Raw genomic sequence first — 21,694 nt, 5'->3', positions numbered from 1 at the left:
TGAACTTTCAGATCACACAATGTTCTAGATGTGCCATAAAAGTTTTTAAATTAGTTCTACTTATAAACCCATTTGTTCAGATTGATGAAGCTACATTTGGAAATAAAAACAGACTTGATGTGATTTAATCCTCATGTGCTGGGATGAAAATATGTCTGGGGCAGCTTTAGAGGATTGAGCTGTATTACCAAAGCCTCCTTGTGGAGCAGAGGGAATGGTGGCATCAATTACAGCAAACTGAACACTCGGATATCAACCAGAACTATCGTGGACTTGCTCTTTTTTCAGACATCTAGACATTTTCACTAGAAGCAGTAAAGAGCCTGAATGTTTTCTTGTGTTTCTATATGTAGCTATGCAGCTACGTTAATTATTTTATTTTGCTAAGCTTGCCCCGTCCAGTTTAGCATTCACGTACAGAAGTCAATCAGAAAGCATGCATGCATTAGCAGAAGTACATAAACTGATGAGTAGTGATGCACAGTATGAACGATATACAGTTGATATTTTGTAGAGAACTTGACTCCATTCAACTGCGATTGTGCATGAATGTTGTCGCGTCAGCTCCAGACAAATGCACCTGCAGCGCAGAGTATGTAAATGAAGATGTGCTTGTGAAGAAGACATGGTTACGTCAGGTCTGGTTTGGGTTTAGCAGGGGTGCCCAATCCTGGTCCTGGAGGGCCGGAATCCAGCATGTTTTAGTTTCAACCCTTCTTCAACACACGTGATTTCAATCAGCAAGTGATTAACAGACTTCTGCAGAGCCTGATGAGCTTAAGCACAGCTGATTCAACTACCGAATCAAGTGTGTTGGAGCAGAAAAACCACAAAACCTGCCGGATACCGGCACTCCAGGACCAGGATTGGGCACTCCTGGTTTAAGGGGTTGCATGATGAGCAGAAAAACATCCTTGGTAAATATGCTCGGCAAAAGTAAAGTCATATCTGCGTGAATAGCTCGTTAACGCTTGTTCGCTTTACCCTTACCCAACGTTTAAATTTTCTAACGTTAAAGTCATTTGAGTACAAAAAATGCACTTAGAAAGCTTTCTATGGAAATATTATATAATATTTCATAAGTCCCAATTTTTTACATAGATTTCAGGCTTGGCTTCAGCCCTAACAAAATATAATAAAATATGTGTGTGTCTCTCAGATTTAACCCCTTCATTGCATATATATATATATATATATATATATATATATATATATATATATATATATGTATATATATATATATATATACATATGTATGTATACACATATATATATATATGTATGTATACACATTATATATGTTTGTATATATATATATATATATATATATATATGTATGTATGCAAAATATGACAGCATATCGTGAGAATAATAATTGTAAAACAACGTGTGTTAGCTCTATTGCCCATCTAGACGTGTGCATTCACCCCCTGGAGAGGTGTTGCTTCAGCCGCTATCGCTGAAGTTTGACTAGGGACTTAAGATGCAATTCATTGTTCCACCTCTAGATGGTGGCCTCTGAGAGATAATTCCAGATCTATCCATCTATCCATTTTCAGCCGCTTATCTGGAGTCTGGTCAGGTCACAGGGGCAGTAGTCTAAGCAGGAAGTCTCAGACTTCCCACTCCAGACAAACTCCAGATTTGTGCTTCAAGTATGTTTTTGTTAAAATTGTAGTAGTACTCCTACTTAAATTAAATTTGTGAAGTCCAATTGAAAGCTGATTTCAAATCTATAATTTAAAAATAATTGCAACGTTCTTTCTTCAAATATATCCCACTGCGTGACTCAAGCTCCAGCAATTTGCCAAACTGTTATACCAGGCAATTCTATTTCTTGCCCTTTCTGCAGCTTTTCAAGCTACTTAGTTATGACCAAAAGCCTGAAGGCTGCATCAGAACTTCATTATTTCTCCAGACGAAGCCTTGCCACTCTCCCTAAAAATGTTCTAGTCCTGTGAGATGGGCAACCCACCAAGTGGGAAACCAGATACCTGTCACGTCTGAAGACTGACGGCCACTAAGTGTGAATTCTTGCTCGCTTTGGTTTCATAGAGGTTTACGTCTAAACTCCCAGATGAGTCCCAAGCTCCTTTTGCCTCCTTTTCAGATTACTTTACTTTCATTTATTAGCCTGCAGGCAGCAACGCTGCATGTTTCCTAGATATGAAAAAAATAAAGCAAACCGTGTCACCCCGTATAATTCAGCATGTTCTGAAATACTTTCATGTGCTTTCTGTTCATAAAATCTGCAACCATTATTAACTGTCACATAAATGTACTTGCATTTATTATAAATATTTTTGCTTTCTTTTCTACCCCTAATTGTGACCCTGAAAAAGGCCCAACAGATATAATTTTTCCCCTCTGGAATTATGCAAAGCTCATGAACAGCATGGGGTATTGCAACAGCACATCTGTCACCTCTCTGTTGGAGAAAAATTTATAGCAGAAAATAATAACTCTTAGGACTTGAGGAGAAAAATATGGAGCAAACCCTAAAGGTTTTACGAGACAAGCTGATGTGTTGGTGTAGAGACATAAGAAATGGTCTAAAACTGGGCAATTTCTAACCAAATGTGTCCAAATCAAATTTCAACCAAGAAATTCTGAGTGACTGCCTTTTTTCTGTACGTTACAACTTCTATTGGTATTACTCGAGAATAAATACATGGCAAGAGGCTGTAAACCTCATTAACATCATCGTTGTCCATCTGTTCTCTTACTTTGTTCACCTTTTCCATTTGCATCTTTATGAATCAATAATCTGGGAGAACAAAAGACAAACACCAAGGCAAGGAGATGAGCAGAGTCAGCATAACTTAATAAGGGGCTTGACAAGCACAATTAATCAGCTATGACTACAACCCCCATTCTTTCCATCAGCAACTTCTCCTAGAATTTACAATAATATTCACTATTATGGGCTTATTTTTTCATACCTACTTCTGCACTGGTTTTTAATTGATCCAATTTTATTGGTTTTTCTTCTGAGTGGCTCGAATATATGTAGAATTTTCTTTTGTTACAGTGATGGTGTGTATTTTTCCTGGCAATAGGGGGCAGTAGATACCTATAACGTTGCAAGCAAGCAGTATTTTTGTGTTGGAGGAAGACCTTGACAACGGATGCCCATTAGGGTCAAAAAGCCGTGGGAAGTGCAAACTTTAGCGAAATAACAAGAACATCAGACTCCCTTTCATCACTGGCAACAAGTGAAGAGATAAATGTGTAAAAAAAACATTTAAGAATGATTAAAGTTTTATAACCGTTTGTTACAAATCAGTAAATGCATTTTGTCCTCATGGGCTCCCGTAGATGGAAACATGGCATCTAATATGGCGTCGCCCAGAGACTTAGACCCCCTCCATGTATTTTAGACCTGATTCGTATGGTTATCTGTTATGAAGCCTGCCAATATTTTTCAACAACTGGGCACCATTTCGTTCAATTTCAACAACATTTTGATGGATGTTTCCAGAAATTAAATGTAAAAACTAAACATTAAGGTTTCTAGACTTTATTTGATGGGTTATTTTCTAGTTTCTTTCTCTCTTAGTTAGGGATGCACAATATTGGCTCCTTTAACAATATCCAGTATTGTCTAACTCTTAATTTCTGATTCTGATATAAACGGATACCAATTTATGCAGGGTCTCCCTGCAATATTATGGGTTGACTGAAAATATCAGACGTCCCTACTCTTAGTTAGCTTAGGTTCCCTAGTCTAGGTTTAACGTGTATACCAGTCGCCATTCTTCAAACTGTTTCACACCCGTTGGGCAGAATTTGATGACTTTAATGTCTTTCTATAGAGTCAGATGTAGTGAACATCAAGGTAAAGGCAACCCAGCTTTTAGGAAAGAGGTCATGGAGGTAATTGGTAATTTAGGACATTTTAATGGAGACAAATGGCTCTGGTAAGTTGGAAGTAAATCTAATTATGATGCTATGTTGTAGCTGTCTTTAGTGTCAAGAGGCGGTCGTTAAGGATGAAGGTTTCAAAGTTATCTTGGTCCATTTACTCTGGTTGGAATTAAGTTCTTCCATCTGTCCATCATGCTGGTTCCAAACTAAATAAATGCTGCAGAAATCCAGTATACTTAATAATGTACAAAATATTTTCTTTTCGTAAACGAAGATCAGATTCAATGTTTTAAAAAACTTGTCCCTTGTATTTTATCTGGTGTAATGTCTCATTGATTTTCCAAGATTTTTCTATAGAAGAAAAAGAGTTTTTAGCTTCTAAATTGCAATGTCTCTAATACATAATGTCCCTTCCCGTCTGAGAGCCAATGGGGTCTGTTGTGAAAACGTTCCATAATACAATAATTAATAGATCAGACTTAAATTGTAACTTCCGAAAAACCAAAATCCCAAACCACTTATATTTTTATTAGTTTTTCTTGTTTATTTGGCAAATAAGTCCTCTGTCAACTTCTTTGTCCAAAACTATGAACAATGTTGTCTTCAAAATTTCCTTATCCTTAAAATGCTATTAAAGAGTTTAAAATGTGTGTTTTAAATCAAGAAAACACTTTTAGTAGAGTTCTCAGCTATGATTTTCAGCCTCATTTTTATTTATACATAAAACTAAATCTAAGTAATTGGGATTTATATTTTGTTCCTGGTCAGTTTTAACAAATTAACAATCCACTAAACCACCCTAGATAAAGATCTGATAAAGCATCTGTTGTGGTAATTAAAATACAACAGTAGAAGCAATGTTCACATTACTTTATGTGAGAAAGTAAAACTGACTGTTTTTCATCATTATAAAAAAAAAGAAAAGAAACATAATGTATTTCATTTGAATTAGCATGTTATGCCTGCTGCTGCTAAACATCAGCAAGGTAATGCTGTCCCTGAGAGTGCATTAATAAACATGTAGTTCTCATTGCCTCGGCAAATTGTTTAATCATTTATTTATTTATTGCTTCATTCCAGGCATTCCACTTTAAGCAGTCAGGTGACAAGACACTTCCAAAATTAAAAAATGACTAGCTGAATGAATAATAATACATTTTACCTAAAAGGGAGTGGATAGACTAAAACATATTTAATCCCACCCCCCATTTACTCGTAACACTTTACTTATGCTTCACTCCTATTCTCCATAAATGAAGTGATATTAATCCTCACAGTTTTGGATTCAGTTTAAGAAAATAAATTACAATGAGTGTTACATACATCACAGTAACTAATACATAATTTATCAATTAACCAATTATGTCATGACATAATTATTGTAATCTAACATGGTACCAACAATGATGGTGTTACGACTCAGCTCGTGGGACGGCAACATAAAGGGAAGGTCTGGAAACACGGTGTGGTCCCACGAGCCAGGTGGTAATATATGGGGGCTTGTCCGGGATTAGATGGTCTAGGATGAAGTGAGCATGTGGGTAAGTTTCTTAAGAAAGAGAGGGTGTTCAGCTTCAGACAGGCAACTCTTGTGGTGTAGGGCTTTAAAGGAAGCTGATTTTAAAATAAAAATACTTTCAAACTCACACCACGTGACCAGACCTCCTCCTTATGTTGCCAGGTCGTAACAGTAACAAATAACTATAGCAACAATAATAATAAATATTCATAACTGAAAATGACTACACTCAACACAGATACCAGACTATGGTTGTACATTTAAGACTATTTCTCTATATATTGTGACCAAACCTGTTTAAATCGGTAAATATGTATTTTTTATCATTACTTGCCAGCACTGTTTATTTGTTACTGAAGGCGTACCTAAGTCTGGATTTAATTTGTCAAAGCACTTACAAATTAAACAACTCTGCTAAGCTGATTGATAGAACAGTTTTTACAATAAAAAAATAAATGCGTGATCTGGCTTAGGAAGTAAAAATGTGTCTTGCTTATTTGCAGTGTTGAGCTTGTTAAATTTATTGAAAACAATCAACACAGAATTAAAGGACCACAGGATGATATTGATGAAACCTATACATTTATTTAAATTTAATATCTTTTCAAATGGAAAGTAGTTTTGTCTTATCTGTTTTTCTTGGTTTCTTTTGTTTTTTGGAACTTTGTAGCTGATGTTTTGGTATATTTTAGTTTTCTCCTTTTACGTCTTTTAGTTACCCTTGCAGCTGTATTTGTTGTGAGCAATAAACACATTTGCAAGCGTGGACTTAGGCCAAATTATTGCATTTAGATATTAATAAGACAAGTGAAACAAACCAAAAACATCCTTATATTTATAACCCTGCACTGCATTCTTCCACTGATTTGCATTCCAGTTACCTTCCTCTGTTTGTGCATAAAAATAACAATATTTGGGATACGACTGAGATAGTCACAGTTCACCTCTGTGTGTGCACCGAGGGACACTGGTGTCCATTGATATTCCAGCTCGGTGTGCACGTCAGAAGTTCTTTGTCCTACCGTGCAGCACAGAGAAGGCAGTGTTTGACAGTACGTCTCAATATTTAATTACCTACAGCTGCTACAGGGCAAACAGAATGATCAGTAGAATTTGATGAGCTATTCCTGGGCAGCCAAACACACGTATAAGCAGCATACACATCTTCTTTACATGCTTCTTGTCACAAAATGTGTATAAAATGCGGGAGACAGTTCCAGAGGTCACCAAGACACCTTCTGTTGGAAATTCCATATATTGATATTCTGAAAGATTTGTGACGACCCCATCAGAATTTTTATGGACTGGGGAGATTAATAATGTGGTGGCGCTTCAGGCGGAGAGTCCCGCGTCAGCAGGGCAAATGCTTTTCCAGTCTAATTAGTAAGAAGCTCAGCAGCGTTCTTATGTCTCTCTGAGTAAAATCTATCAAAAGCAGCAACTTGCCTCTCAGTGGAGCTGGATTAAACCCCAAATAAATAATGCTTCCTGTGAATGTCTTTAAATGTTAAATGGATTTAAGGAGCTAGAGATTCTGGCTTCAGGTCTAAATATATATGGAGTTGTATTTTAGTTTCTTTAATAGAGTGAGGCTTTTGACATAAGTGCTTTGCTTCCAGACAGGAGTGACATTCTTACTCTGTCTATCGCTGGCTGTGTGCTGTGATCTTTACGGCTACATTGCATATACTGGAATGAGTGCAGATGCATTGTCTGCCTCGCTCTGGATTCAAATTCCCAACAGCTTAAAAACAATGACTCAGTGACGCTTTGAGACTGACATGATTGTTGCATTTTCCAACAAATGAAACGGCACTCATTCACGCTCTGCTTTTCGCTATTCTCTCATCTACTTATGCTTGAGTGAAAAGGATTGAAAGAGGTAACTTGTGTCAAAGTGTATAAAAGATAAGCCAAAGTTCTCTGTCCGAGGAGACTGTCTGTTCTTTTAATTGTTTTATTGTCTTTCAAAATGTATATCTGTTCTCCGCCCCTCTCCCTACTTGTTTGAGATCTCGCTCCTCTAGCCGGGCAACAGATCTGTAGCGTTCAAGTTATTGGGGAGCCCAGCTCTCCTGAAGCCCTAAACAGACATGCCCATGCAGAACCCAAAAATGATCCAGTCCCCTCAGTTTTGACAGAGTTGATCAGACAAATGAACCCGCTCCTGTTGCTCGGATGTCCCTCTCACCCTCAAAGTATTCTCAAGGGACTCCTCAAAAAGCTACTTTGAATATATATATATATATATATATATATATATATATATATATATATATATATATATATACACACACACACACACTTTTTTTTATTACTTAAATGCCTACGAGAAATGTCATCAATTAATTTGGCTAATGCCTGCTCTGTGTCACATCTGTATGTAAGCAGATGTGTAAAGCTATTGGATAATGCTGAGCGATGGTCAATTCAAATCGCATGAGGCTCTACAGCAGTGAACCTCAACTGGTGGCCTGCAGGCACGTCCAGTCTGCCAGACCTTTCCACCCAGCCCTCCAACCCTTAGGGCCCTAAAGTCCCCCAGTTGGGAGACTTTGAAGTTTAGCAGCAAAATTCACATCCCAAATGTCAATAATTGTTTACGTTCTCCACACACAACTGAAGCTACAATCAAAACAGGTTAGAAGGTAAACAAAGCCATTTTAATTAATGAGTTGAGAAACAATAATACTTGAACTTTATTTTAGAAGAGCATCTGGCCCTCACAGTGTGTGCTGGAAAAACTCCAGCTCTTGAACAAGTTTAGTTGAGGACACCTGCTCTACGAGGTAGACTTATCTCCTTCATTATATCACAATACAGTGTAATACTATCACCTTTACAGATTTCTAAAAAAAAAAAATCTTCTGTGGTCGCTGAAAGGGAGAAAACTCCGACTTGCTGCTTTAGTATCCACAAGGTCCAAAAACTGTTGAAATTAGACAGAGCGAGGAGGATGAAGGATAAAGGAGAACTGAGGTGACTGAATTGTGCAGAATGAAGCTGGATGGCCAGCCTGGTATTGTCTTGGTGTCGTCAAATGCCTGATCAGCTCAAAATGTTGTGCCAGCAGCTTAGACAGGAAGGATTATCAGGCTGCACTTTTTAGCCTCTCAAGCAAGCCACAACTGCAACCAACATGGGCCAAGAGACTGGGAGACAAAGGACTTAGAGAACAGATTAATGCAAGCACAAAGACTTAGTTAAATGTCAGACAGCTTGTGTACTGTAAATGCAGCCTTTATGCACTGTTGTTACTGTTGTCTGAATGGCTGCTGTTCATTTTTTAAACAAAATGGGAAGAGGGGGCGAGGAAGTAAAGGACGGATGGGGAGAGGAAGAACGAAAGACGAGGTAGACGAAGTGAGCTCTAGCGGGTAACTGCCACTGGATGGTTGTTGCTAAGCGTTTAATCTCTCATGCTTGGAGAATACAAACGATCTTGTAATCGTCCCTGACCTTGACATGAACAGCGAGGTGGCAAGGGAGCCGTGCTGCTTTGCATTTCCCACAGATGCTTTGCCGAGACACGAAGAACAATTAGCAAACTGGATAAAAAGGAATCAAGTACGTCTCATGGCTGGGATCCCCTCGCCTCACTCTCGATCCCAATGGGAACGCATCACAACAACCCCCGAACTGCATCTTCCTTTGATGCCCATGCGTAATTCTGATAGACGTACACGATGCTGCTATCGATTATGCTTTTAAATGACTATTTCATCAGTAATTCTTACTGGTGGGTTAAAGCTCAAGTGTATAAAACAAATGCAGAGGACTTTTAGACACGAGTATTATGAACGCCTGTTGGATGATGGACTAATCATTTCAGCCATTTCTGTGTTTGCACATGGCAATGTGCTTGATGATGTGTATTAGACAATGACTGAACACAAGTGTTTTCTTGCCTGCACAATTACGCTTTAACGAGTGAAGTAGTGTGTGTGTGTGTGTGTGTGTGTGTGTGTGTGTGTGTGTGTGTGTGTGTGTGTGTGTGTGTGTGTGTGTGTGTGTGTGTGCACTCTCCAGGGTGTCTGTGCATCAACCCTGAAATCACCTTTATGGAATTACGAGACTTTTGTCCTCCAACAACTGCGCATTACCTGCATTAGCGAATATGCTGAGTTTAGATATGATTATGTTCCAGACAAATTAAATCTCTGTTTTCAGCAGTTTGAATAGAAGAACAAATGCTTTTCCATTTTATTTTCAAAGCAAGTATTTTTTTTGCCATATTCCACAGAGGGATAATAGAGCTCACTCCTCCTCAGCATCATAACTGACTCGCCTTCAAAACTCGATGAACACAGCAGCCACAAAGTCCCTCTGGGAATTTTATTTATCTCCCGGTAATGGCCAAACATCCTTCTTCGTGTCTCTTTATGCCAATGAAATGTTACGATAAGCTATGTTAGATTTTGATGCACACGTTTAGTTTTGCGTTTCTAAAACCCACTTTCTCTATTTTCTAATGTTTCTTTTTTTCATGTGGTGCAATTTGTTTCTGAGCCAGCGGTTAACTGTCTTTATGCTAGCTCTGGTTTCCATGGCAAATAATCTCAGCTTGTTAACATCAAAGGTAAACAAAGAGGCAAAAAAGTCTTCTTGATTATTTGCTTTTAAAAAAGGAAAAAAAAAACCTCTAATGGGTCAATTAGACGAAGAGTCTGCTTACACTTCAAAACTCAAGACTTTCATTTGATCTCAGAACAGTTTGAAGAATTTTCCTTCTAATGACTACAGTATTTCACATGTCTATGGCCTGTTGCTGAAAATTCAAATGGCAGACAGTAATGTTTGTGCCTGTCTGTGTGTCACAGAGGGCAACTTACCATGGAGACCACTGGGTGGATTTGAATGAAATTATAATAATAGGATGTACATTCATGACTTTCTGACTCCTAGAGCTTCAGTGCTAATCAAATGTAAAAATTAAGTCATTTTCACAGATGCTGGACTACGGTTTATGTGTGCTAACAAATTCTGATGGTTTTAGATTACCTGGCATGACAGGTGAAAGTTGTGATTTCCTCACCCTCATACAAAACAAGGGCATCATATCACAGCAAAATAACGGCATGCTGGTCAAGTTTGAAAAGTCAGAAAGGATCAATCCAAGGTGGAGTGTCTGGCTGGATCAGCAGCTTTTTTACTGTGCAAATTGAAAGATTCAATTGAGGAAGGGGACAAAGTGTCCTCAGCTGCAAGGGTTACTGAAAAAAAACAAGTGTTTTCCTTTGTTGAAAGGACTATGATGAAGTAACAATCGAGCTTTGTATGCGTTTAAATTTGTTCTAGGATGTTCTAGCCTTTATTTAGTGAGTTTTGTGAAGATGCATGTGCGGATGTGCAGGAAGGTGTTAATAGGGACACGTAGCTGTTTGGTTTGTAGACTTGTTAGCAAGATCTTATAGCTGCAATCAGCTTTGGATGTGTATGAATCAACTTTGTGCTGTTTGAATAGTGTGTGTAATTGTATTCACTGTGTTAGGTTTTATTAAGTATTACATGATAAATGACCTGCACTTTTATAGTGCCTTTCAGAGTCGGAGGACTCCAAAGCGCTTTACACTACAGTCCATGATTCATCCATGCACACACACATTCACACGCTGGTGGTGATGAGCTACAATGTGGCCACAGCTGCCCTGTGGCGCACCGTCAGGCAAGGCTGCCGTACAAAGACACCATTTGTCCACGACCGCAGACACACCATAGTACTTTTAAATGTCATTATTTGGTAATAGTACTCCGGATTACATCAGGCCTTTTCTGCTGCGTAATTTAATTTACATTGTTTAGTCTTTTCTAAAAATCTTTTGTCAAAAACACACGGATATGTGTTTTGGGTGAAAGTTCTTCTTGTTTACAGTGAAGGGTTTGTTTCAGCTGGTGTGAGACAAAACTACTTTAGTCTTTTTTTGATCTTGTGAAACTTTTACCATCACAAAATTAAAAGCCCTGTTGTGTCTTTCCTTCAGCCCGCTCTGATCCAGACGAAGACCCGTGCGGCAGGACCTATTGCGGCCGGGGCCGACAGTGTGTGCTGATGGCAGGAACGGGACGAGCAGAGTGTGTTTGCCAGGAAAAGTGTCGGCCTTCCTTTGTGCCTGTGTGCGGCTCAGATGGCAGGTTTTATGAGAACCACTGTGAGGTTTATCGCACCGCCTGCCTGGAAAGGAGACGGATCTATGTGGTACACAGCAAGGACTGCTTTTTCAAAGGTCAGACTCACAATCTTACACTGACATGATCAAAATGCAAACTTTAAAGTGGTTAATTAAAGGTAAATAAACAAAGGTCAAACTGTGTAATTCATATAATGTACAGAGAATGTTTTCAGCTCATGCTCATGCTGCGGGGGGTTGTCAAACTGGACAATGTTTTCTCCAGAGTTTGGTTTAGCTTTAAACCTGCCGTGGCTCTCTATTCACAAACAGTTTTTTACTTATTTTTGAAACATGATTGGTCACTGAATTTATCGTGTATGCTAAGAAAGAAAATGGCCTTCTACCACTATTTCCTGGATTAGCTGTTAATAGAAAATACAAGGGAAATGCTCAAATTAGAAAAATCTGCACCGATCTACGTCACACTGAAAATGAACGTTCATGGACTCACCAACCTTGGCTTACAACAGGGAAGGCTGTTGTTGGTTTAGCATCCAGGAGAGAGCAGAGCGCGTCTCTGCTATTAGAAGCTAGCCATTAGCATTAGTATCTGCAACACACAGCAGAACTGCCACAGGCTCAAGTTATTTTTGGAGATAAAACATCAGCGTTGCAGAGCAAACAGTCAGTGGTTGCCTTGCTGTTAACCAATCGGAGGTGAGATGTCTGAATACAAGGAAATAAGAATCCCAAGTTCTGCCGTCTTCTGCTCCCAACTCTGATGGCTGACTTCTACTTCCTGAAACAGGAGCACCAGTGTTATTTTTATTTTATATTTTTATTGTAACATTTTTAATTATTAAAGTGCAAAGACTGACAAATATCACAGTAATTTCCTTTTGGTATGCATTTGAGAAAAATTATGAAGAAAATGTAACATATTTGTCTGGGACAATATATTTTGTTAAGCTGCCACAAAATGAAAAATACAGGAAAATAATAACAATCTCATTGCATCTCTCATTGGATACAGATTGATAGTTTTGGTTTGTTCTGAGTAAAAACTGTCCCTAAATGATGCTCTGACCCCATTCTAAGGTATCCATTTGGGCATAGTGGTGCTTATACAGATGTTTAGACAGAAATCACTGTGCAGACAGCTAAAATAACTGCTTTGTGCCACATAGTCTGCAACTGAGCTGTAGTCATAAACATCAATCAGAGTGAAAAATCAAGCTGTTTCTGTCAAACTCCTCTTCAGTTGTGTTTAAAGAATAGATTCATTTGTAGGGCAATGCTCTTGGAGGTTGGCTGGGGTCAGCTGTGACTGGGAAATTACAGTAAAGTACAAAAACACAAGCTGTATTGATCTTCTTCTCTAGCACTGGCATCTAAATCAGTTATGCAGGGATCATAAAAGTTGACGTAATGGTCCATTTATGTGAATTGTTTTAAAAAATGGCTAAGCCAATGAAAATATCACTGTCAGGCTTGCATATTTATGATCTGATCCATGCTTTAAAACTGTCCTTCACCTCTGCTCATCGATACAAGGCCCTTACAGCTTACTAGTGGATCGACAGCTCCTTACGGTATATAATTTCACTGTAACTCATTAGCTAAATTGCATCATCTACGTGAAAAATCAGCATTATTTTTAATGAAACGGCCCCCTTCTTTTATTGTGACTTTGATTTCCAGGTTTCATGTGTAGGTTAGAATTTTGAAGGAAAAAAAGAATCTGGCTTTTTTTTTCATTTCCCAACCATTTTTAGATAATCTATTAAAAAGTAGAGCTTTTAATATGAAAGCGAAGCTATAGCTATTTGAGGAGTTTGGTTCCATGTCAGCAGAACCTAAGAAACCCAGATGCATACATTTAAAACACATTAGGGAGGGGAAGCATTGCTGGCAGACACCGCCATTCATATCTAATCCACATTAGGCCTGTTCAGTCAGCACATTAAGCTTTAAGTTGATGTCTGAATGCAAACCAGCATGAGATGGAAAATGCTGGGAATCAGTCAGATCCTATGTTAATCATGTATGTCTTTGTGTGCAAGTGCCATTGCCAATATAGCAAATAATTCATGCACAACATACAAAGGTATGGGTGAAAAACATGGCTCACTGTGACATGTTTGAGGGGGCAGTGCACATTATGTTTATGTATTTAGCAGATGCTTTTGTGCAAAGCGACTTACAGGAAACAATTTCTTGTATAAACAGGAGTTCATCTTGTTAAGACTATTACGTATGTGAGGTATTGCCTTTCTTCGTGACCTTTTGGGTTTTTGGGCACATTTATTGCCAGCATATGTTTCTGAGACCAAAACCCTGAGAGCCAAAAACAGATGTCACACACCCCATAGCACCATGCTAAATCTCTTTATTCCTGCTTTTTATGTTGAGGACGGTGGATTTACTTTCAAATGTGATAAACCCAAACGCTCGGGTGTAAAAGCCTGTTTCCTTCTGCTCAGGGCCACGACCACAGTCACACTGTCACATCTTGCAAGTCCTCATGCAGAAGCTTTCGTTTCATCATATCTGGATTATTGTGATTCCCTCTGCGCAGCCAATGCATGACACTTTGGTAGAAGGGAAAAAGCAACAAGTCTTTGCTATGTTACTGTATGCTCTCTAGTTCCCATCTGAATAGTTAATTCTGTTTGTGGCCAAATAAAAAACATGGACATGAGCATGAAGCTATAAAAGCAACACATTTGTCCTTATATTTTATTGTTTACCCGCAGGTGTTTGTGATAATGTTTTATTTTAAATGTAAATTTTTGTCATGCATCATGGGTTTTATGAGCTTAAAATTCCCTTTCTCCATGGAAATAAGTCTATCTTTAGTTTCATGCTTTTCATAAAAAATGATGCAGTCAAATTCTTCAAATGACTGTAGACGCTTCTGAAGAGTTTACACCTGTATCTGTGCACAGCCAAACAATCTCTTTGATGTTCTCTGTTGACTTGGTTGGACAAACAATTAGCAACAGGAGAGAAGATGAGTAGAAGAGATTATAAACTATGGAAATGGCTCTTTGTTTGGTTTTATTTGTGTTAGCTGCCTCTTAAACTGGTGCTGATATGTAACCCTAACCGTTTTTATAGGGGATAAAATGTGCCAATAGCAATATAGCATTAAAATAACAATAGGAGGATAAAATGTCACATATAAAATTGATTGAATAGCATAATGGAACCAAAAGAGGATTATAAAGTTTCTGTAATTCCACACTTTCAGTGAGTCAAAATTGTTTTTTTTTTTTGGTTTTCGCCTGTGTGTGCGTGTCCCTTTGAATGACAACTTTAAAGTAGCTTGAGCATAACACATTTAGGTAATTTATCATCACACGAAAAGCAAAATGAGGATCAGTAAGAATAAATTTAACCAGTTTGTAAGCATTATCACTAAAAAATGAAGGGTCAAACACAATACGTTGCATCTGTCAAGTCATAAAGAGGTGTTAAAGAGGTCCTCCACTCAGATTTTTAATGCATTTGCAGTGGTCTGTAGTAGAGATGAATGCCTTGTGAGTCGTACTCTGGGGGAAAAAAAAAGCTCCGGTGCACCTGTTTCAGCACAGATAATTCAGCCAGATGAGAAAGCAGCTTCAGGTGGCAGGGTTTGGAGTCTAATTTCCTGATGTTTGGACATCACGCTTCTGATTGGCTAGCAGCAACATGACTCTACCACTGACTCTGTTGGCTTTAACTTTAGATGGTTTATCTTCACGAATAACACAAGCATGGAGGAGTTCTGCTGTGTGGTGGAGTTGCTAATGCTAACAGTTAGCTTCTAATAACCAAGAGGTTCTCTGCTGTTTCCTGGACACTAAACCAAAAACAGCCTTCCTCGTTGCGAGTCGAGATGGGTGAGTCAGGCTTTTCTGAACCAAGCGTTTCACTGTCTATTTTCTATCACAAGCTAATGCAGCAGATACGTGTAGGAGACTATTTTCATGTTCAGCCTGCATGTTAAACTCAGGTCTAGTCCACACGTAGCCAGGTTTTTTAAAAACGAATATCCGCCCCTCCAAAATCTTGCATCCACACCACCTCGTTTAAAAAAAACTCTGTCCACACGTACCCGGATAAATACGTTGTTAAGGACATGCCAGACCTGTAGGCAGCAGTTCTTGGAGAAGCCAGGTGCCGGGCAATAGCTGTTCTTAACCTCGTCCTTTGTCTGTGGTCTTCCGCAAGGAGCAGTAATTCCGCTTGCAAAAACAAACAAGTAAAAAGCGCTTGGACAATTGATGAAGCGAGCGCAGCTCTGAGGGCATCGCTGCTGTCGGCTAGTGTAAACACAGGTCGCACACGTGATGTCAGCATTTTGTCGCGGAAAGTGACATTGCGGACCTTAAAACTCCGGTTTTGTCTGTCTACACGCAGACACCCAAAACGGAGAAAACGCAGATCTTCACTTTGGCCGGAGTTTTTAAAAAGATCCGTTTTCGTGTGAAAAAAACGCCGTTTTCGTGTGGATGACAGGCCAAAACGTAGAAAAATATCTACGTTTTGGCAGATCCCCGGCTACGTGTGGACAGGGCCTCAGAGTGACGGATCGTTTTCTAAATAATAACAAAAAATTGTTTCTCAGGGAAGTTCGTCTTTGACGGTAATTTCTAAATTTTTCTTTATTAAAGAAGCCTCTGATGGCGTCAGCTTCACCCTGTGACTAGTGTGTTTTTAGATGACACTAGAAGGTCTCTAAAGCGCTAACGGGAAGAAAAAAATGCTTTGAGACCTGCAATAATGAAATAAAACTACACTTTAAAGGGCTTTAGCTTGTAAAACCTTTCACTGGGAACATGATGAAGTAAAATTTCATAAATCTCATTACTTTATGCAATCAATGCTCTAACTTGTAAAATTAGCATCACAATCACAGATGTTTTCTCTCTCCTTGTGTGGGGAGTTAGGGGCAGCGAGTTGCCCCACTTCTAATTCTGTCTTTGATTACAACCCCTTCCCTCCTAAGAGCTGGAGAAAGAACTAACACAGTTGATTAATAGCTTTCATCATCTTGATGAATAGGAAGCTTGCAGCAAAGGCGGGCCAAAGAGACTTCTGCTTCCATTGGGTTGTTTAGGGCACTCAGCAAGGGGGTCTTTAGCGTATCCAGGTACAAGCACTTCATTAGGGAGGAGTATCATCGTGGTGGTGCTCAGCTAAGGGCCCACTGACCTTCCGATCATCAATGAGACTGTCCTTTGAGACGAATTAGTATTGGGTCTCACGGGGTCACGATGAGTAGCTCAAGTACTGATTTAACCATCTTTTTAGAAATTTAATGCGTTGTCTTAGGGATTATTGCGCTCTGCTGAATTTTAAGTTGTGTACTTTTTCACTTTGTGTAAAATCTGTAACCAGTTTATTGAAAACAACTGCATAAGGGACTGAACGTGAAATGAATGCAACTAAATGCTTATGTGAGACATTTATTATAATTGGTAGGATGGATACAAACTGAGGGTTTAAAAGGACTCCAAGGCACTCATGTAGAAAGGTGTAAAGGGTCCTTCATTATTGCTTCTGGAAAAAGCCATCCACGCTTTTCTGGTTGAGAGCCATGTCCTTGGAGTTGGAGAAGCCGTTTCTCATTCCAGCTGCTTTGAGCTGCAGACCTCCCTAGCAAGAGCTGAAGGTCATGTAGTTAGAAGGACCACATAATTTTCAAGACAGCAGAGACAAGATCCTCTTGCAATCAAACTCAACTCTGTTGCTGCAGCTAGAAATCCAATCCCTAAAAGTTATGAACCGAATCGGTGACAAAACACAGCCTTAGTGGAATCCAATCCTGACAGGGAGCAGATACGACCTACTGCTCGCTATGTGGATCAGGCCCACTAATTAATAAACACATTAAAAAGGGCCATCAACCTCACTCTCAAAAAATGAGATTCAGCAATTGCATTTTGTATGCTCTGCCCAGATGACCACAAAATGTTGCACTTTTAGCCAAATCAGGACCACAGATTCCATGGCATTGAGATGCCCGGGACTAACCATGCCAGCCCTCAAGTCTCCATCATCATGTAGATGTTTGATTACCTCAGCAACAGTAATGGTGTGCACAGGTTGCCACTGAAGACACCAGTTTGCCAGAACCTGTTTGAAACCAACCACTCTTTCTCATATCCTCGCCACGCTCCACCCACTGCTGCACAATGCTTAGCCTCCCAGTATCCATATGCAAAGACCCACAAAGCAGTTGTGCCCTGTAGTCCTACTCATTCACCCTGATGGCTAGCCTAACCTCTAGTGTCCACCAGTGGTTCTCCTGGTTCCTGCCATGCCTCGCTCAATCATACTTAGAGCCACAACTAGCAACAGCCACCTCAACAATTGCAGAGCGACACAAGGATGGTTCTGACTCTACAATACTCCAGTGCCCTTTTGGCACATGGTCAAAGCACTACTGGAGCATCCAGTTGAAGACCATTTTGGCAGATTATTTTGTCAGACATTCCTCTCAGATGCTGGGTGCTTGGTGGTAGCATGTCCGTGTGGTGTCTTCTCTTGCCAAGTCATCCAACTCGCCATCAGGTGGTAATCAGTTGGCAGATCTGCTCCTTTCTTCAGCTGCGTGTTCAAAACATTTGGTCGCAGGTTGAATGATTGAACTAGAAAGTTGATGTTTGAACTGCAACCGAGGCTGCCCTGGTACCAGGTGTACTGATGGGTATTCTTGTGTTCAAACATGGAGTTTTTAACAGCTAAACTGTTACTTTAGCAGGACATTCCTCCCAGTCGTGTCCTCCATGTCCCTTTGCCATTGCTTACATGAGCACTGAAGTCCCAGGTATTCATACATTGGCCCCAACCTTAGCCCCAGGATGGGACTCCAGAAACCCTCTGAGCCAGGTACTCTGGTACGTGTGTTGTTTCCATGAAAGGTCTTCTGATCCGCTCTTTGTCTTGACCTTCACCTAGGACCAGTCTGCTGAGCGAGACCCTATTGGAGGTATGGTGCTCCAGACAGCCAAGCTCCTAGAACTTAAACTCATCTGTAAGGCAGGATTTCAAAGAGAAGATTTACAAAGTTATGAATGTTTTTATCCCTTCCTCTCTGTAGTAATCTACTTTTGCCATCTATGTCTGTCTCAACCAGTCAAACTACTGTTGATGTGGCAGCTGTGAGTATTGCGTCAGCCAGGAGAGCATCCCTCATGTTTTTTTTTCTCTGTGCTCATGCTTTCTGACAGTCTTGTGCCTCCACTGTCCACCTTATTGCTCGCCAACCTTGTGCCCCCTCCTGTGACTGCAGCCATTAACTCGGTCACACAAACGTAAAACACTCACAAAGAGGATCAGCTTGTGACCAGAGTTCATGTTCTGTAACTTTAGCAGTGTAATCTGAGGTGGTGCAGTGGGAGCTAACAGCAGACTGTAGAAGAGTTAGCTAGTGTATGTACGTTGCATGGATTTGTGCTTCAATGAGGATAGAATTTTCTTTTGCATTGTGCTTTTACTTTTAGATCAAAATGTGCTTTGGTAACAAAAATAGTCTGCATTTGAACCCTTTAAGGCCTGATACCTAAGATGATATTTAGTTTTTAACTACTGCCATCTGCAGAACTTAGACCTTACGCCAGATGTTATAAGACATGAATTAGATTCAGAACAGCAGGTTATTTTTTTAGAAGCATACTAATCCTGTTAAACAAGTATATGTCTTTTAAATGTCATTAATGACTCTTACTTGAAATGCTCAAAACGTACATGTTTCTTTTAAATTTGGGATAGAATGATTTTGAAGTCACGTCATGCATCACTGGATCAGATTTGCTGTCTAACTTTGTCAAGAACTAAAGCAAGGCTAGGCTTCCAGGTGTGACACCTCCAATCACACACACAAATACACTCCTAACACCCTCTAGACATCCCTTGACAACCCTTTATTTGTTACACTGGGCTTATTAACGAGTCCTACCACTATCCCAGGGTTACTTTCTCCTGACTTTTTTTCAACAAACACCTTCTTCCTCATTTTCTTCTCTCAGAAGTCACATGGGTCTTGCCTCATTAAGGTGATTTTCTCCCCACAGATTCATTACTTGAGATGTAAAACGGATGCCCTGCCCCAGATAGACTTCCCCTAGCCCCACTCTGGTCCCTTGCCTGATAAACATCAGTCTCCCTTGTGAAATAAAATGTGGTCTTTTGACCGCTGACATTCCCAGATTTGAGTGGTACTGTGACAAGGATACTTTGATAGGAGAACAAAGCTTTTATATTAGCCACAAGCGTGGCTACAGTCTGTATATTTGACCCCAGCAACACTTAGCATAATGGGGTCTTTAATTAATGCTGTATAGTTGTGCTCTGATTCTATAAATATCCCTTGGTCTGTTTTGGGCTGAACTTGAAGAAATTAATAAAATAAAAATGTTCGCTGGTCATAGATTACATCTTAGGTATTAAAATCTCAATGTTTGCCTTTCTTTGCCTCCTCTTCAAAGACTGTTAGCATTATTAATGCAGTCTGACATACAGATACACATTCATTGGAATCAACATGTGCACTTATGTTTTCAAGCAATTTCAACATGCTTGTCACATCTCTGGCACTACACCACAGAGAGCTTCTTGAGCCTTTCATGTGCTTTGCTTTGGATTCCTGACTCACGTTGTTGTATTAATCATTGAAATATGGGATGTCTGAGCAAACAAGAAGAAATTAAAATTATCTTATTTCTCCGTAGATAACATGCAAACGTGTTCTTATCTGTGCATTGAATGTCACTTTTACATTCTGGATTGTCTATTGTGATAATACCTTTTAAAGAAAATGTGGACAAATACAAATAATGATAATAAATCAGTTAAATAATTTCATAAAACCAAAGCATTTTAAAAATTTTAATGTCTTGATTGATAAATGTCCTTTACTGCAAAAATCTTGCAAATTGCAAACATGAAACTTGCAGGCAGCTCTTGTTTGGTCGTGTAACACAGAAGCACATCACTCACCTATAGTCCCTATGCAGATCTGATTCTTTCCCCGTGGTCTCCCTTACTCCCTCCTTACAGACTGCTTTCCTCTACTCCATCTCTTACCCTCATTTTTCTCTCACTATGCCCCCAATATAGCGCAGACAGGGATTTGAGTGACTCTGTCAGGCTTCTCTCTACATTCCCGGACTGTGTTAAATTGGTTCAGAGCTTAAGTAGAATGTGAGCCTGGGAAAAAAAAAAAGAAAATACAAACAACATCTTGAGGCAAAGTGACCCTGAGTAGAGAAAGTCATAAATACTGTAGGCTATGTTTCTGACAAATACTCACACACTCAAACCCACATGTACACATTCATAAACTTGCAGTTAAAAGTGTGTGCGTGTGTGTGTGTGTGTGTGTGTGTGTGTGTGTGTGTGTGTGTGTGTGTGTGTGTGTGTGTGTGTGTGTGTGTGTGTGTGTGTGTGTGTGTGTGTGTGTGTGTGTGTGTGTGTGTGCATTCAGTCACAACCCACCCTCATTCCCAGGGCATCAAGTATCGTGGCTTCTCTGAGATATGCACATGGTGTCCTTTGGCAATGGTTCTGTGACAAACATGCAACATCAAGAGAAAATGCTCTGGCAAAATGGAGAAATGTCTGTTAAAGTAGAAAGGTTTTCACTGGCAACTCTTTTATTCCCACCAGCTGTTTGACTGGATTTTAGCATCACAGCTGGTTTAGGTTCTCAAAGAAGCCTTGTTGGGGGTCCATCCGTGTTGGACCATGAACATGGATAATTTCTGATGCTAAATATTTTAGGTATTGTATTTTTTGTTGTTTCAAGTTTTGAACTCTGATAAATGCCGCCTTGCCAAAGTTAAAGTTAAAGTCCCATTATCGATCACACACTGGTGAAATTCATCATTTGAGCATTTGACCCAACCCATTGGGGAGCGGTGAGCTGCAGCTGTGGCCTCGCTCGGGAACTGTTTGGTGGTTTGACGCCCCAATCTAACCCCTTAAAGCTGAGTGTCAAGCAGGGAGGCATTAGGTCCCTTTGTTAAAGACTTTGGTATGACCTGACCAGGATTTGAAACCCGATCATCCAGTCTCAGGGACGACACACTACCACTAGGCCACAAAAGAAACACACGTTACACTGCTGTATCATAATTTAACTGGAAATAAAGCAAAGATACAGAACCAGTGTATTCATTAAGTTTCCTTCTACTGATTTATCTTACAT

The 21,694-nt window shown here is 39.6% G+C and overlaps 1 protein-coding gene across 1 annotated transcript in view; it reads left to right on the top strand.

Annotated features, from left to right (window-relative positions):
- fstl4 (follistatin-like 4) overlaps positions 1–21,694 on the top strand; it is a 251,981-nt gene that overhangs the window by 98,810 nt on the left and 131,477 nt on the right. Inside the window, exon 4 of the mRNA XM_054730744.2 lies at positions 11,368–11,610. Within this exon, the coding sequence (XP_054586719.1) occupies positions 11,368–11,610 (243 nt within the window). The remainder of the gene's footprint in view (positions 1–11,367; positions 11,611–21,694) is intronic.

This window comes from Nothobranchius furzeri, chromosome 10 (assembly GCF_043380555.1).
Source record: "Nothobranchius furzeri strain GRZ-AD chromosome 10, NfurGRZ-RIMD1, whole genome shotgun sequence".
NCBI lineage: Eukaryota > Metazoa > Chordata > Actinopteri > Cyprinodontiformes > Nothobranchiidae > Nothobranchius > Nothobranchius furzeri.
Note: the sequence above shows the minus strand (reverse complement) of the source record. Positions and strands in the feature narration are given on the sequence as shown.